Genomic DNA, 17,786 nt, shown 5'->3' with positions numbered 1-17,786 from the left:
CAAGGGAAGGTGAAGAGAAGACGTGGACAGCTGTGGTCCATCAGGAAGAACAGCAGTGGGCCGGCCGGCTTGCTCCTGAGCACGCTCAGGGAGCGACAGTGTTGCCAGCAAGCAGCTCAGTGCAGAAAAGCCCCGCTCGCCCACAGTCACCTCTGACCTGACAGCCGCCGCATTCAAAAACCTGGCTCAAAACACGAAGAAATGCAAGTGTTTCCCACGTGACTCACACGTCATCCCCTCGGAAAGGTCCGTCCTCTCTGTCGGGCGCCTGTCTCAGTGCCTCTTTTTCTCGCTTCTTTTTCTCCTTCTTTTCTTTCTTCGAGAGAGTCCGCTTGAAGTTCTGGATGACGCCTTCTCTTTCCTGCTTCTCAGGTCCATTGCTCTGAGCCTTCTGACAGAAGGGATATGATCACTATGCCAGCCACGACGGAACCCCGGCAAGCTCCCCGAAGCTGAACCCAGCTCCTCCACGCACCGAGGCAAGCCAGGGCACGGCAGGAGTGCTCTCCAGTCCACTGGGCTGGCCGCTCCAGGAGGGCAGTCATCAAATATTAATGACTTACACGCACACTGTCTGTGCATTTCACTGTGTGTAACTTTTCCACAACTCAAAACAGCTAAGCAAGCAAGCAGACATATCCAGTAGGAAAACTGGGGTGAGAATCATGAACTCTGATTCTCAGTAAGTAAAAATACAAATAATTTACACAGAGTAATTTGAATAAAAGAAACCTAATAAAAATATAGAAATTACTAAGCATTTAAGTCATTATCTATTGTACTTTATAGTGTACCTAACTTCAAAAGAAGTAAAGCAGCTGTAATAAGCTGGCTTTTGTAAAGCTAAGTTGTAAGGATAGTTTGAGCAAAAACTTCCAATTTCTTTCTAGATCTTGTTAACCTGCTTGTTCATTCTTTCTTATAGCCTGGCCTGCCAGTGGGCATGGCCATGTGTACATGACGTAGAGGGAGACAGAGGTCACCGTGGAAAGGAGGCGGGGAGCGCGGCCTACCTTGAGAGGAGCGGCGTCATTCTCGTTCTTCAGGACGAACCTGCCCTCGCGGTCATCTTTATTCCAGTTCAACTGCACCACCAGGGGCTTCTCGTCCACATCCAATCTTCTTTCTTCTTCAAACCATGAAACGAGGAAAAGGGATGCATGGTTACCAGATGGCAGGGGCTAACCCAACACTTGCGACGCGCTTAATTTTATAGACATCAAGTATCCCTGCGAGGCCTCACGGACACACTGAAGCGCGATGCGAGCTCTCCTGCCTCCGTGCCCGTCTGCACCCACCACGCATCCAGCGCACCCCGTCTCGATGACATCCTGCGTGGTGGCCGTGCTGCAGACCCGGATACATTTTGTTGCAAAGTTCCCACATGCAGAATATAACCAGGAAAACAAGACATGTGCCAGGGAGGAAGCACACCGCTTCTAGAACCTGCCAGACATGCCTGCTTCTGGAAATGGAAGTACCCCTGGGGCAACAGGAAGGAAGTGCTAACACACACACAAGTCCCATCGGTGCTGAGGCTCTTCCTCTCGAGTTAGCACTGTGCTTCAGGAAATGGCACCTTCAGGCGTGGAAGCGGTTGCTCTTCTTGCTCCCTCTGTACCGCTGACCCTCGTCTCCAAACCTCACCACCCTCACCCCTCAGATCCGATTCCCCCACAAGCTTCTGCCTCCTTTTCTTTGTTGGGATAAAGTGCTCAGTTCAGTGTCCGTCTCCCTTCCTCTTTAGGGACCTAGTGAGCATCGGGCTCAATGAGCAGGGAGAAGGCGGCCACTGAGGCCTCTGTAGAGGCCACCCAGCCTGGCCACCCAACAGGAGCCTCCAGGTGGCTCAGGCCAACAGGCAATGAGCACAGGTGTGCTCCAATGAGGCAGCAAAGAGGGAGGCGCCTACTGTGGTCAGGACAGCAGGGGGGCAGCACAAACGTGAAACATAAGCAGACCTACCGAGGCACTTCGCAAACAGGATATGCCCACAGTAATGTAGCACAGCTAATTCTAAGTTATTGTTTTATCAACTGAAAACACGAGAAATAAAAAAGTGATAGAGCAACAACTGGATGAAAAAGTCTGAAATTCCTGCCACAAACTGAAATTACCCTGATGTTGTTGTCAAGTTTGCACTAGATAAAAACCCTTCACGCTGCATGTTTAGAGTGACAGCAAGAACAATCACGTCTAAGCCATAAAAGCAAACAGAACCAGGTGAGGAGCCGAGCACACACGTGCCCTTCCACCCCGAGTGCACGTGTGTGCTCACTGCAGGCAGTGCCTGTCTTCGAGGTGTCCATACTCCTTAGAAACTGTAGAATCCCTTTCCTCTCTCCAGAGGAAGTAACTGTGACTAAGAATGGAACGAGCTTAGTTTTTCCTCCAGTTCATGCTTATTTCTTCTTCACACAGCCACAAAGTTGTCAGAGCATAAACACTCACTAATTTGTCCAAGTCCAGCTACTCAATAAAACAGGATGTTAGGCATTACCTTAGGCCAAGGGGTGCCATTAAAAACTGCCTGAACCCCCCCCCCCTTCTCCCCTCCCCCCGGCTCCGTGACCTGGGGAGAGAGAACAGGGCCGACTGTCCTGGCTGCTCACTCGCCTCAGGGCTGGGGAGAGACCATTTCCTTTTCTGTTTACACCTCTATGGTTTTCACATCCTTACAAGCAATACATTTTACTTTTTTATTAAAAACAAGTCTAATTTTAAAAATCTAAAGGGAAACGGTTCTTTTTAAAAAAATCAAATTTTAAAAGTTCCGCTTTTAGATCTCAATTCCCATCTTGCATCCTATGATCGTCAAGACTCCACCTGGCGGCTTCCATGGACCCGCCGGTGTGGGCAGACCCGGTGCGGGCAGACCCGGGAAGCAGAGGCTGGCTGTCTTCCTCTCCCCTACAAGGTCGCAGCAAAGCAACTCCCCCTAGGACCCAGCCACACTGAGCTCCACCTGCAGCTGTCCTACTTCACACTCAGGGCTGGCACTGCTTATGTAGGCGAGACCCCGTAACCTTAAAGGAGTAATAAACAGCTGCTGGTACAGCTAAGTGAGCGTCGACCTCTGAACCAGGAGGTCAGGGTTTGATTCCCGGTCAGGGCATATGCCTGGGTTGCGGGCTCCATCCCCACTGTGGGGTATGCTAGAGGCGGCCGATCCGTGATTCTTTCTCATCACTGATGTTTCTCTCTCTCCCTCTCCCTTCCTCTCTGACATCAATAAAAATGTATTTCTTAAAAACTAATAAACAACAATGGCCTAAATTACATACCACTGCGGGGGAAATGTTTGGCCATACTTGAATTCCAAAATTACATAACAAAAAAATTTTGCCTAATTTAAAATTTACAAAGAAAGCTGTATTTTTTTTTAAGTAAAAACAAACAAAAAATTAAAAAGGATTTGTGGGTAGAACTTAACAAGTATTCATATTAGGTTGTGTTATATGCAATCATTTATTTGCTGCATTAATTACATCTTTTACAGATGACTGAACATTTCTAAAACATTCAAATTTGTAAATTTCTACACTTCTAATCAGTCCAATTTAAACTGTTATTTGATGTAGATCTATGGGATGTTTTCAGATTTTTCAAATATTAAAACAAAGAGAAATTACTAGAGAGAGCTTCCTCAAGTTGCCATGACTTCCCCAAACAGTGATGCGAACGTGTTCACATCGCACACCTACAGGAAGACTGACGGCCCTCTCACACTGTAGCCGGGTTGCCGTCAGCTGTGCTGTCCAGGCATAGGGTTACACCAACTCTTTCTCCAGGAGCAAGCAGCACACTGTCATCGCTGTCTGTGACCCCAGATTCATTCCACTCCCCAACAAACACGTGCTGGGGACGCACAGAGCCTTCCCCCACACAGAAGCCTGCCGCCACCCCTGCTCCCAGGCCTCTCGGCCGCACGCTGGCAGGGACGGGGACACTGACCTCCGCTGACGTGCACTTCGTAAAGCGAGTACTTGGGGGAGGACAGCATGCGCATGTCAGGCCGGAACTTCTCGGCCAGCGTCTCGATGACGTCCTGCGTGGTGGCCGTGCTGGAGACCCGGATACATTTTGTTGCAAAGTTCCCAGCAGCTTTATCTTGAAAATAAAACCTCATCACTCCATGGAACTCCAAATCCTAAAGGAAAACAAAATTATACATTTGTTGAAAAACAGCATTCTGAAAGATCCACTTTCTATAACACTAATAAATGAAAAAGATAATTCACTTTTTTTTTTTAATCCTCAACAGAAAAGATGTTTTCATTGATTTTAGAGAGAGAGGAAGGGAGAAGGGATAGGAGGAGGGGGGAGATGGAGCAGGTGAAGGGGGGGAAGACACGGCTGCCTCCCATGCATGCCCCTCAGGGGATCAAACTGGCAACCCAGCTCCGTGCCCTTGCCAGGAATCGAACCCACAACCTTCTGGTGTATGGGATGACCCTCCAACCAAGCCACCAGTCAGAGCAATTCACCATTTTTAAAACGTTTCATTCCCCTAAACATCCCAGACAGGAAGTGAGAGGCAGGGGATCTGTCTTCAGACGTAATTAGTGACTTGGGACGAGTTGTGTACGATTGCTCTTTGCCTCACTCGTCTCATGGGGAAGATAATGGCTGCAGCATCGCTGCCGTTAGTAACAGCCAACATGTATTGATTCTCCAGCAAGTGCAGGTCAATGGGCATGCACTGTTCCAATACGTCTTCACAACAACCCAGTTCAGTAGGTGCTATTAAGTCCTATTTTCAAGATCTGGTCATTAAAACGCACACGGTTTAAGTGACAAATCCAGTGCTAAATCCAGGCCCACTGAGGGCCAGTAGTGCCAGTCCCTGCCTGTCTGTCCAAGTCTGGCCAGCCGAGGTCATGGAGACGACTCCAGCAGCACGGGGAATGCAGCCTTTCCTGCGTGCATGTGAGTAAACACACTCTGCAGAATGGACTGTGGCTAGTTCCCAGTATAAACCACTGCCCACATTCAGCTGTCCAATGTGGACTGTTCTCAAAACTTCCTCCAGAGAAAACGACACTGCAACCCAGCCAGCAGAGGGCGCTGTGCAGCAGGCACTGTGGGGTGCTCTTTCCTTTTCATCACTAGACCAGTACCCTGGGTGAAAAGCACATGCATCGCAGGCCCTGAAGTAGAACCAGACTCTGGGAGGGTCGCACCCCACAGGCCTCTGACTGCGGCCACACACCCTCTGGGTCCCGGCGGGGCAGGGCCCTGTACTGGGGTCAGTCTGGGCTCCAGACTAATGCGAATCCCGTGTGGAAAGTGCGAGTTAGAATGGGGTTAACTGTATAAACAACAGGAAACTGCCCCTCTTCCCCCTCTCACTCCCAAGACCCAGTCAGCCCATCTCCACAGGCCTCGATCCGGCCACGTCAGGCCGTGTCCTTCCTCGGTGCTGCCTGGTGGCCTCCCACGCTCTCAGATGCCACGGCTTTGTCCCAGCAGAGGCTCAAAGCCCACCCGTTAGCTTCCCTCGACTTTCCCAGTCCACCAGCTACTCTTCACTGACCACCAGGACGTGACAGACTGACGAGAAGAGAAGTGTGGAAAGTGAGAGTTAGAATGGGGTTAACTGTATAAACGACAGGAAACTGCCGCAGAAAGTGAGAGTGCAGCACATTTCTATCCCAGCTCCGCGCTGACCATGGGGCCCAGAGAAGCCAAAGCCAAGGGCACGTGTTAGGAGAGAGCACGGAGCCACCGGCTCTGGGTGGAGGGAGGGCTCGTCACAGGGGGATTGGCATTGGGAGCCGCATGGAGGGGTCCGCTCCGGGCGCCGCACCTCACACAGCGGCCTGCCCAGCCAGCTCTCTAAACATTCCCCTCCCCAGCTCCGCGTCACGCTGGCGACCCTGAACCTCCACACGGAACGCACGTGGAAGCAGCTCCTGAGCCACGAACTGTGTGCGCTCGCACTTCCCGCCCCGATTCCGCTCCCTCCCCCAGCCTCACCTCCACGCCCACTCTGAGGTCTTCTCTCCACCGGCCTCTCGGAGGGCCCGGAAACGCTGTAGGAAAACCCTCCGATGGTCAGTTACACACATTCACATTTTCACTGCGGGGTCAGTTCTATCCCAGGACTCAGACGTTCCCACCACTGGCGTCACGGCGGGTTTCCTGTCCCGGTCTGTGTCCATCGCCAAACTGCCGCTCACCAAGGCTCACCTGACCGAGCCCATCAGAGCAGGAAGGCCAGTACCCCCAGGGGACGTCAGCATTTTGCTAAAAGACTAGTTGTGTGTCATTTGTGATAAGAATAAAACAGTTACATGGACACCTACGGATCCACGGAAGCACCAGTTTCTCTGAGAATCGTCAAAAAACAATTGCAAACGGTTCCAATACGGAACAGTCCAGAAACCGACACAGACCCGGGCTAGGAGGGAGCCCATTGAGCAAAGTCACCCCACAGGCAGAGGAGACTGCAAACACAGCCCCAGCGTGAAGGTGCTTCAGCTACCTAGAAGCTACAGAAGAGGAGATAAATGGAAAAAGAGGTGCCATAAGGACAGAGAGCAGCACTCCTGTCCAGGGAAGGACCGCTCTCCTCTGTGCTCTCAGCCTAATAAAGTGCCATCAAACTGTGAAATCGTTCTGTTTGCACGGAATAAGTGTTAATAAATAACAATTTAGTTTGCCTGGTTACCTTACCACCACTCAGAAATAGCTGAGTACAGCTGTCACTAGGACATTCCCTTAGAAAATACTTCAGTATCCTGTTCCTTTATTCTAGGGGTGTCGAACTCAATCAGAGAAGGGGCCAAAATCTAGAATCCAGCCTAAATCGCGGGCCGAATGGTTTACTGAACAGTCATAAACTGTCATTGTGATGGAAACGCAGCGGAGTGCAGTGATGACAGCGCGGTGCAGGCCACATTGCAAGGCCTGGCGGGACGGATTTGGCCCGCGGGCCTTGTGTTTGACACATGTGCTTTATTCAGTCAACACTGGGAGTGTAGTCATAACTAGGGCTCACGGGTAGACACCGAGACCAGCACCCAGGCCGCTGAGTGTGGTGCCGGGTTCCCCTGCCTGCCGGGAAGGACAGGTCCTCCATCGCAGCTGGCCACCAGCAGGGCCCACAGGCCGGCAGCACTCCCGGCCCAGAACCTGGCTCGAACCTCCTTCTTGCTGTCCCTTCAGCAGTCTCCACTGAAGGGAGTTTGGTATGACACCATCTGCTCCTCTTCTGCAGACTAGCTCCCGGGGAGTTCCAGAAGCAGGTGGGTGGATGAGTAAGGAGGAGTCTGGAGTTGATAGCGGTCCATGGCCTGCCCTGACCGCCGGCCTAATCTCCAGCCTGTCTCCTACCCACCCCCAGGCAGGTCACTCCCCCACGCACAGGGGGAGCCCTGGGGTCCACAGCAGAACAGCAGCCGGAACAGCTTGGAGGGAGTTTATGAGTATGTGTGTGAAGTTTCCTCAAATAAGCTTGTCTGGGAGAGCGAACAAACCACAGACAGCATCAGCCATCACCACCTGGCCCCAGTGCTGCCCTTCCCCTCTCCCTCTGCAGTGGGAGCTCCCGACAGCCCGACACCAGGTTGCACAAACACAGAAAAGCATTCCAGCAACAACATCCGACTCCACTGTGGCTGTTTCCAACTGGTAAGCCCTCTTGGAAACAAACCTTTACATCCCTAAGAACCAGCCACAAAATCTCAATGACAGGGCTAATCTATATCCTACCTAATAAAAGAGTAACATGCAAATTAACCAACATTCCGCTACACCCACAACCCCATGCCCACCAGCCAATGCCCACCAGCCAATCAGAGCGAGTATGCAAATAAACCAAACCAAGATGGCTACAACCATAGAGAACAGGAGGGAGGGTTGGGTTTCCCAGGCAACAGAGGAAGCCAAGCTTTCTGCCTGCCCTGGCCAGCCTAAATCTCCACTTAAGGGTACAAAGTTTCAATTGTAGAAGGTAAACAAATCCCAGATACCAGGGCCTCCACTTGGGTCACCAGGGGCCTGCAAACACCACAGGCCCCTCACTCAGGCCGCCACACGCCCCAAGGGAATCCCCACCCTGACCTGGGACACCCTTCAGGGCAAACCAGCCGGCCCCCACCCGGCCCCCACCCGTGTACCAGGCCTATATCTTATCTAATAAAGGAGTAATATGCAGATTGACCATCACTCCAACACCCAAGATGGCTGCTCCCATGTGGTCAAAGATCCTGCCCCCATGTGGACATAAGATGGCCACCACAAGATGGCCAGCAGGGGAGGGCAGTTAGGAGGGACCAGGCCTACAAGGGAGGGCAGTTGGAGGCAATCAACCCTGCAATTAGGGATGGCCAGGTAGGCAGAGGAGGGAAGTTGGGGGCAAACAGGCTGGCAGGGGAGCAGTTAGACATCAATCAGGCTGGAATGGGAGTGGTTAGGGGGTGATCAGGCTGGCAAACAGAAGCAGTTAGGGGCTATCAGGAAGGCAGGCAGGAGAGCAGTTAGGAGCCAGCAGTCCTGGAATGTGAGAGGGATGTTCAATCCCACCGGGATCAGGCCTAAATTGGCAGTTGGACATCCCTCGAGGGAGTCCCAGATTGGAGAGGGTGCAGGCTGCACTGAGGGACACCCTCCACCCTCCCCCATCCCCACGCCCTATGTACAAATTTCGTGCACCTTTTATATATATAGAAAAGGCTAATATGTTGTGTCCAACTGGCCGCTATGATGTGCACTGACCAGCAGGAGGCAGACACTCAACACAGGAGCTGCTGAGCTGCAGTGACTTGGCAGTGGTGGTTCTCAGGTGACTCACCCCAAAACCAGAGAGGAGGGAGCCTGATTCCTCCCGGTCGTGCGATTCCACCGTCAGCTGTGGGTTATGCTATTGCTGGGGCTCTGTCCCCCGGAACCTGGTTCACTGCACACTTGCGTTTGTGTTCCACATCCTGTATGACAGCAACTGTGCAGAGTGCCCTCTCACAGTCCGGACCCCCAGGGGATGTCGGAAAGCCAGTTTTAGCCTGACCCCTGCAGACTAGGCTGAGGGACCCCACCTGCCAAAGGGACGCCCCCCCCCCCCCCCCCCCCGCTCACTCCACAGACACCAGACAGACCCATCTCGCCCAGTCCTGAACCGCTAGCCACCTTCTAATTAATTTCCTTCCAATGTGCGTGAATCCATGCACCAGGTCACTAGTAATCTGATGATGTTGTAGCCAATAATTATAATTTACAAAGACAGATGTTTCCATTAGAAAAAGCACGCACTCCTTAGTGTTGGTTACACAAACCACCAGGAAAACTATTTAAAGTAAAAAACACAGCTGCAGGTCTTCCAATAGGTCAATGAGATGCCGGCAGCAGTCCGCTCCCTCCCTCCCTGTGCATTTCTGGCCCACGATAAATGGCTGCAGAGAGTCACGCCACAGGACACAGAACCAGGCACCTTGTCAGTGTGGTGTGACCGCGTGCTCACCGTCCCCTGCTTCCTATCGGTGAGTCCAGGGTTTAGCATGCAGCCTGTAGTTACAGATACAGATTACTCATTTAGGTGAGCGAAATTAGTGGTGTTTTCTCCAACATATGGCCCATCCACTTAAGCTTGTTAAAAATAACAGTGAATTAACAACAAAAATAACTTATTAATTTAATAAGCAAATCCTGGCTAAAAGCATTTTAAAGTTAACAGGGTGCTAATTTTCACATATGACATACAGACCAGGAATTTTAACCGAGGTCCTCAAAATCAACGGAACACTGCTTGGAATTGATTCAATGACAACTTTAATGTTTAATATTATGAAATTACTAGTGAGCCGATGCAAGAAGCAAACAACTAAAGAAGGAGACTTCTCTTGAGCACTCTGTCAGTGTCGTGAACCAGTGCACTGACCACCACTGGCCTTCACCCCTCCAGCAAGAACTCCCAGGCAGGGCGGTCTCCTGGAGCCCAAGCTGACCAGAACCACCGGCTCTGATCGTAGCGGGCACCGCACCCGTCCCTTTTCTTCCCACCGTGCTCAGCATTGATCTGAAACCCCTATCCTGGCCTGTGGCGCGATGCCAGCTTCGAACAGGTGGGCACCATGCCATCCCCTGGAGCAAACAGCTGCTACAGGACCGACCACTCCATCACAAACACCTGGTCCTCGTACAGTAAACCACCAAATAAACAACACCCCCTGACTCACTTTTAACAAAACAGCAACAACACGTGAGTATTAACAGTTTAGGTAGAGCAGGGGTTGGCAAACCGGGGCTCCCGAGCCACATGCGGCTCTTTGGCCCCTTGAGTGTGGCTCTTCCACAAAATACCACGGCCTGGTTGAGTCTATGTTGAAGAAGTGGCGTTAGAAGAAGTTTAAGTTTAAAAAATTTGGCTCTCAAAAGGAATTTCAATCAATCCTTGTACTGATATTTGGCTCTGTTGATTAACGTGTTTGCCGACCACTGAGGTAGAGGATAGAAAAAATACCTGAATGTGGGTTTTTTGAATCTTGTATAAACACTTTTTTTTAAATGCTAGGACTTGGAAGAATACTCTTTTAACATTATAAATGTTGCATTATGTAAAACTTGTACAGGAAAAATAACACTTCTGAAAGCTTAAAAGAAACAACAACTGGAAAGTATCTTCACAGGCTAAGGTTTACTCTTCCCACAAGCAGATCTCCCCTTTTATGAACTTGAACAAAAATTTATCCAGTATCCAACCCCTAAGCACTGTAAATAAGGCCAAAAGCCTGTGCCAGAAGCACAGCCTGCTGCGAACCAACGAGCCAACATATTTTCTAAAACGCCTGTTACAACTGCCAACATTACCTACTTAACGACTGGCTGCTCACATCCGCTAACCATTTGTGGACAAGACAAGCTAAATCTGTGCTTTGCTGCTAGACTCCAATGGAACTAGAAATCTCTGCAACCTCTCAGCCGGCAGCATGTGAGGTCAGAGAGGAAGTTTCCACCCCAGCTCTCTCAACATGGTTTAATCTCTGTATCTGAATAACTACCATGCACATGTATTGTGGGGATTTGGATGACGATCAATTAAAGAACACATTAAACCCGTAGAACAAATGACCACACTCATGACAGAAGAACGTAACATGTCTGTATTTCTGCCGTGATCTTAAGTACCACATTTGTACAGACATACACACAAAACCACCCTAGAGCCACCTGTGCGGACCAGAGGTTGCAACCGCTTTGGCCACAGCCCCTTTGGAAGCCTGGTGAAGCCTACAGCCTGTTCGCACCATAAAATAAAGTACAAAGCATTATAACGGGAACAACCCCACTAAAGCACAATATTACAACCCTAAAACCTGTGCCGTCTATATACATAAAAGGCTAGTGTGCTAAGTGTCCCTCTGACAGGTCGCTATGACGCACACTGACCACCGGGGGGCAGACGCTCAACAAAAGACCTGTTGTGACGGGCACTAGCCATTTAGAGACAAATGGCACCAAGGAACCAGCGCCAACAAAGCAACTCTCAGCTTCCCCCAAGTGGGACACAGGCCCAACCACTATCCCGGGGTGGCAGCCCATCAAATTGCACTCGACACTGCCAAGACCCCATGGCACAAAAAGCAGCCCACAGCCCTGCCCCGTCCGGAAAACAGTGGCTGTGGGCACCAGGTAATGAAGGCACGTTTTTGTTGACATTCTGAAGCCAAAATTGTTGACAGAGTATGTCCGAAGACCAGCTATTGCCACCACGTACCCCAGAAGCCAAAAGAAGCGGCATCGTCCACAGAATGTATCTGAAGACTAACTACCCGCACCATGTACCTCCGAGGCTGAAAGAAAGCGACACTGTTGACAGAACAGTCTGAAGAACAGTCCTCGACAAGTACTACCAATACTGGTGGGAACTGCCTCCACAGCGGGAATGAGGTAAATGAGGTGCAATTACCGAACACGTTGTGGTGGAATGATGTTCCATGTCAATTTTGCTGGTCCCTAAATTTCTCCAGTGAAAAACCTTCTCATGGAAAATTTACTCAATGTTGTAGCAAAAGCAGTTTCTCCAAATGATATCAATTTTCCAGAATACCCCGCATATTTTTAAAAAATTAATGATTAACATTGATTTGTACCCATCTGACACTAGCCTCTCATTTAAATTGATTCAAAGACAGCTTCCTGAGATGCCAGCATTTGCAATGACTATTAATAAGTCACAAGGACAAACTCTACAGAGTAGGAATATTCCTACCTGAACCTGTTTTGGACATGGTCAGTTTTATATTGCTTTCTCTCAAGTTCAAAGAGTGTTTGATGTTAAAGTTGTAAATACTTCATCACAAGGGACATTTAGTCAAGCACTCTGGGAGAGTGTTTTTACTCTTAATGTGTGTACGGGGAGACATTAGAATAAGTTTAATCAATTTATCAGTCATTGTTTTTATCAGTGTTGTTTTTATATCATTTTTGTTCTTCTCATGTTATGTCTTTGTTGTTTTATCAGGTTATTGTTTATTATTAATCAATTTACATATTATTTTCATGTACATTTTACCAACTTTTTTTCACCTCTGACACTTCTATTATAGAGAAAGGGTGAACAGCGATATTAATATATTTCTTCTAATTAATTTCCTTTCAATGTGCATGAATCCATGCATGGGGTCCCCAGGAGTAATATAAGTATCTAGAGTTGGTTCATACAACTCTAATGTTGAGGTAGATATGAGTACAAACTTCTAAGTGATAAAAATGCTAAGTTTCAATTGAAAGTTAGTAAAAGTTTTTTTTTTATTTTACTGAAAATAAGGGTGTAATTACTTTCTCATCCATGTTCAAAGACCCACAAAATCTATTAGCAGACCTCGAGTTAGAAGCCCTGCCCGCACGTCACGTCGAGATCACTGCCTAGCTGAGCCGCAGCCTCTCTCCCCACAGCTCGGCACCTAGAGAGCAGGCCTCACACAAAGCACCGTTCGTTCACACAGCTCTGATGACTCGGCTTACTGTTACCCTTTGGTGTCATTGAGACCTACATTCAAACTGCGGTTTATGATCATTTTTCCAAATTATTAATGAAATGGAATAGAGTGCAATAGACTTCTGCTAACTACAGCACACCCTGGGTATGGAAACAGGAGAACTGGCTCGTGAAATCAGAGTTCCGTGCACAAGAAAATTACTTCTGCATACACCCTAAGCCACAAGGTGGAGGCGGTTCTTTCCTTACTACGGCTCTAGTTCAGTCTGGGCAGTGTCTCTCCCTCAGCACTGACACCTTGGACAGGGCAACTCTCAGCTGCGGGGCAGTGAGGGCACTGTGGGATGCCCAGAACATCCCTGGCCTCTGTATGCGAGAGGCCACAGCACCCACCCAGCTGTGTCCACCGGGACAGTGGAGAGCCACGGTTTACAAGCCCAGCCCCTCTCCAGATGGCATTCCCACTCCCGGTCCTTCCTTCCGCTGCTCTCCTCCCCGAGCGCACTTCCAATCCAGCTACTCTTTGTTCTCCTCTCTCCCGATCACACTTTTGTTCTGGCCTCCTAGCCTCAGTTAGTTTCCAGAATTGATCACAAAAATCCACCTGTCTGATCAGCTGCACGTCTACTGCTGATTCTAATACTATACCTGTAATTAACGCAATTTAAAATTGCATTAGCTTTTTGGTGATCACCTAATACTGTTGATTCAAATTAGGTTTCAGTATAATTAAAATTCTTGAGTCATTTGCATGTTAGTCTACCAAATAGTAACAACTTTTGTCAGCTTGGCACTAATTTGTTAAATAACGGCCCTTAAACACAAGAATACGATGAAAGATATTATTGAATTCCTTGATAAAATCCAAATACTTTATAGCCAATCCACCTCCTTGAGCTACAAAGCTGGTAACCCTCTCTCTCTCTCACAGACACACAAACCGACATTGCTCCATCTACTGAGCCCTGCTGGTTGCTATGAATGGAATTACACAGCCTCCAACCCCAGGCCAGTCTGCTTTTCAGGCTTCCCAGCACAGAGAGAACTTTGCTGTGAAAAGCTTGAAGTTCACTGTGGAACAGTACCAGTGCCAACAGGTTATGCACTGCTCCTAAAACCAGTGAGCTGCAGTTCCGCCTCCTGTCGGCTCCTAACCCACGCCCAGGGCACACGCCTCACACTTAGGCAGCATCCCGTCCAACAGCTGCACCTGCATCCAATCAAGGATTCAAAGCCACCAAAACCAGTCAACACCGCCACCCTCTTCGGAAACGCAAGCCCAGAATGGGGACAGGACAGGAGAAGCCAGCCAGGTTTTCCTGCAAATCCTCGACAAGGAAAAAAGGAGCTCGGCAAGGGGCGACAATGCTCTGGATTGGAAGAGAGATAAGAGAACAAAAATATAATGTGTGGACCTTGTTTGAATTGATTCAAATGCATTAACTGCAAAAACACACCTTGAGCCGAAACAGGTTTGGCTCAGTGGTAGAGCGTCGGCCTGCAGACTGAAAGGTCCCAGGTTTGATTCCGGTCAAGGGCATGTACATTGGTTGCGGGCACATCCCCAGTAGAGGATGTGCAAGAGGCAGCTGGTTGATGTTTCTCTCTCATCGACGTTTCTAGCTCTCTCTCTCCCTTCCTCCTCTCTGTAAAATATCAATAAAACATATTTTAGGAAAAACAAAACAAAAAAAACAAAAAAAAACCCACACACACCTTGAAAGAGAGAAGGATCTCTGAGTAAGGCTACATTTTGAAGATAGTAAGAAATAGGGTAAATTTGTTGTAGGATTGCTGCATTCTTGTTAGGTTTTTTTTTTAGATAAGCAGCAAGAGAAGAAATAACATGTTAGTCTTTAGCTTTTGCTTTAAAATACTTTAGCTAAAAAAAAAACAAAAAATAATAAATTAAGAATCACAAAACTTTGAAAATGGTAACATCTGGGGGATGGATATAACAAGTTTCATCCATGTTTGGAAATTATGTTAAAATGTTTAAAATGAACATAAGTTATAATTACAAACTAAATGTTATTAAATACAAAACAAACCTATTTTTATAAAAACTCTGATACTCAGGAAAAATCCCAGGAACCTGACTGTTAGCACAGCGGGGAGTGGGGTGCGGTCTGTGGAAGTGAGGCCGGGGGCGGGGCCTGGAAGGGCCAGAATTCACTCCACTCTCCTGTGGCTCCAGGCAAGGCTTCCTGCTCTCAGATGAGCTACTGTTTATTCCCGGGCGTTGTGGTCACTAGTGCCTCTGTTTATAAAAGCAGTGGCCACTCAGGCGCCTGGGGATCAAGGCCACTGCCTGGCTGACGGTGCAGTCCTGTCTCTAGTAAAACAGAACACAGAAAGCAACAACAGCTCAGCACATACTAAAGGCCCAGGCACTCACTGCCTAGCTGTGGAAAATGCAAAAGATACAGTTTTGTAGAAAAAATAACACATTTTAAATTCTTCTTTTGAAATACAAGGTCCAAAAGTTCAAAGCACTTCCTATGCTCTGACCAACCAAATCAAATGTATACAATTCTGAAATGCCCTCTCTTTTGTTTAATCCTCACCCAAGCAGTGAGACTACGTTTTCCATTCAGTCTTTACAGAGAGCCAAAGGGATGGGGAGGAGAGAGAGAAAAACATCAATGTGAGACACATGGATTGGCTGCCTCCCACGTGTACCCTGCACCACGAATGGGGCGAACCTGCAACCCAGGTGTGCGCCCTTGCCCCGAAATGGACTCCACCCTCCAGTGCATGAGCCGATGCTGCTCCCGAGCCATTCGGCGAGGGCTGCAGAAAACAACCATGTTCCTGAACCAGCCCCAACCTTCTAATATTCAAAACACAAGGTAAACGAGAAGACTGGCTTTTATAACCTGCTTCTTAAAACGGCACTGAGTTATTCTTTAAGCGTGCGAGATACTAAAAAGACGTTTCTAAAAGGAGTTTCTGGACCTGAACAGGGTAATGTGCCATAGAGTCTATGCACAAACCGAGACTGCCATTTTCAGTATTTAAAGTAACTTTCACATCCAAGTAAATGCTTAAACTATGTCAACTGATCCAAAGAAGCTTCCTAGAAGTAAAATGCTTCCATTTACATTCTTCAGCATGCCAAAAACAGAATTCACAGCACTCAAACCTATTTTGATTAAAAAAAAAAAAAAAATCACAAAAAAATCTTCACATTTCTCCTGTAGTCCTGCATTAGCAAACAAATACAAGTGGATTTTAAAACAAGTAGTGTTTCAGTACTGCCATACCCTAAGGCTTTTCATGTCTTACATGTGAGAGGGGGTTGGGGCAGAGGTGGAAAGAACAAATTAGAAACAAAGTTTTGGACAGAGGGTGCCATAGCTGTGGTATTTTGTGAACTAAATAAAGCACCGTTTTGCCCTGGCCCGGTGACGCACTTGGTTGGAGCTTCGTCCCCGTACAACCAAAGGCTGGAGGTTTGATCCCTGGTCAAGACACATACCTAGGCTTCAGGTTTGATCCCCGGTGGGGGCGAGAACAGGAGGAAACCAATGATGTTTCTCTCCATCTCTATTTCTCTCCCCCCACCCCTTCTTCTCTCTCTGAAAATCAGCAGAAACATATCCGCAGGAGAGGATTTGAACAGCAAGCGCTGTTTTGGTGCAGGTGACGGGCATTCTCTCCCCGAGTACCGCAGGCGGCTTGAAGGGCACACTTCCTGTTTCCCTTTCTGCATCCTCCAAGGGCCCGAGCCGACGCGAGTGCCACTGAGGCAAGAGAAAGACGGAAAGGTAAGCTGCACAGACCAGCTCAGGGACTCTGGACCAGGGGACTGTATCAGCACTGATTCAGAAAAGGGACACAGAACATTAGGCAGGGGCAAGTGAGACTAATGGCTCACTGGCCACTGGAAAAGTTTTCTTAATGTAACTGCAGAGAGAATTATGAGAAGAAGCAACAACTGAAGTTGATTGTCATCTAATATTATTGAAACACTAAGGCCCGGTACACAGATTCATGCACTGGTGAAGTCCCTCGGCCTGGCCTGCACCCTCTCACAATCAGGGACCCCTTGGGGGATGTTGGACTGCCAATTTCGGCCCAATCCCCGCAGGCCAGGCTGAGGGACCCCACCAGTGCACGAATCTGTGCACCAGGTCTCTAGTGTGCATATAAAATCTTTGGTTAATCTCTTCCCGCCCTCCTCCCTCCCCTCTAAGATTCATCAGTCTGTTCCATGTTTCCATGCCTGTGCATTGAGCATCTGCCCCCTGTGTGACCTTTCTGACCATATATATAATATGTGTGTGTGATTCGTTCACTATCACTTTCAACCCCTATTCGAGAATCTCCCACACTGTTAAATAAATGTCCCAAGCTAACACATACATATATGGACTAAAAAGTACATTCCGGAATAAATTTTTTAGATAATTAATGGAATACCTACATCATAGACAGGAACTCAAAGACAAAGATACAGAAATTGATAAGATTAGGTTCCATGAAATGAAAACCTCAGTCAATGATGCTGTTTTTATATATATAAAGTTACTATTATTCATAAAGTCTCACTTAAGTATACTTTTGAAGTTATTACCATTTCTAGATATAGTTATTACTATTTCTAGATATAATTGCACACAAAATAAGAAACAGCAACAAATAAGATTTTTTTCAATTTAAGTTACGGACTGCAAAATCAGCCTAAAGCACACAATACTAAACCTAAACCTGCTGAAAATCTCCCTTCCCCCACAAGTGACATCAACTTATACAAGGTTAAGCAGGTGGTGATTAATTTTTGTCCTGACATGAACAAGCAAGGTCTTCTGCTATGGCAAACAAAACAAGGGAAAGAAAGAAAAAA

General features: G+C 48.1%; 1 protein-coding gene across 24 annotated transcripts in view; it reads right to left on the bottom strand.

Moving 5' to 3' along the window:
- The window catches only part of AFDN (afadin, adherens junction formation factor), a 106,035-nt gene that overhangs the window by 68,935 nt on the left and 19,314 nt on the right, over positions 1-17,786 (bottom strand). For 15 of the 24 annotated variants that reach the window (XM_036425564.2, XM_036425569.2, XM_045577112.1 and 12 more), the window contains exons 2-4: positions 3,955-4,150; positions 1,014-1,129; positions 228-391 (exon numbers count right to left, since the gene is read on the bottom strand). In XM_036425564.2, coding sequence (XP_036281457.1) covers positions 228-391; positions 1,014-1,129; positions 3,955-4,150 — 476 coding nt within the window. Of the gene's footprint in view, positions 1-227; positions 392-1,013; positions 1,130-3,954; positions 4,151-17,786 lie in introns of those variants that run through there. The other 9 variants (XM_036425568.2, XM_036425585.2, XM_036425581.2 and 6 more) reach the window with 5 other exon arrangements.

The sequence above is a fragment of the Pipistrellus kuhlii genome, unplaced genomic scaffold (genome assembly GCF_014108245.1).
Source record: "Pipistrellus kuhlii isolate mPipKuh1 unplaced genomic scaffold, mPipKuh1.p scaffold_m20_p_82, whole genome shotgun sequence".
Classification (NCBI taxonomy): domain Eukaryota; kingdom Metazoa; phylum Chordata; class Mammalia; order Chiroptera; family Vespertilionidae; genus Pipistrellus; species Pipistrellus kuhlii.
This window is presented reverse-complemented; position numbering and strand designations above follow the sequence as displayed.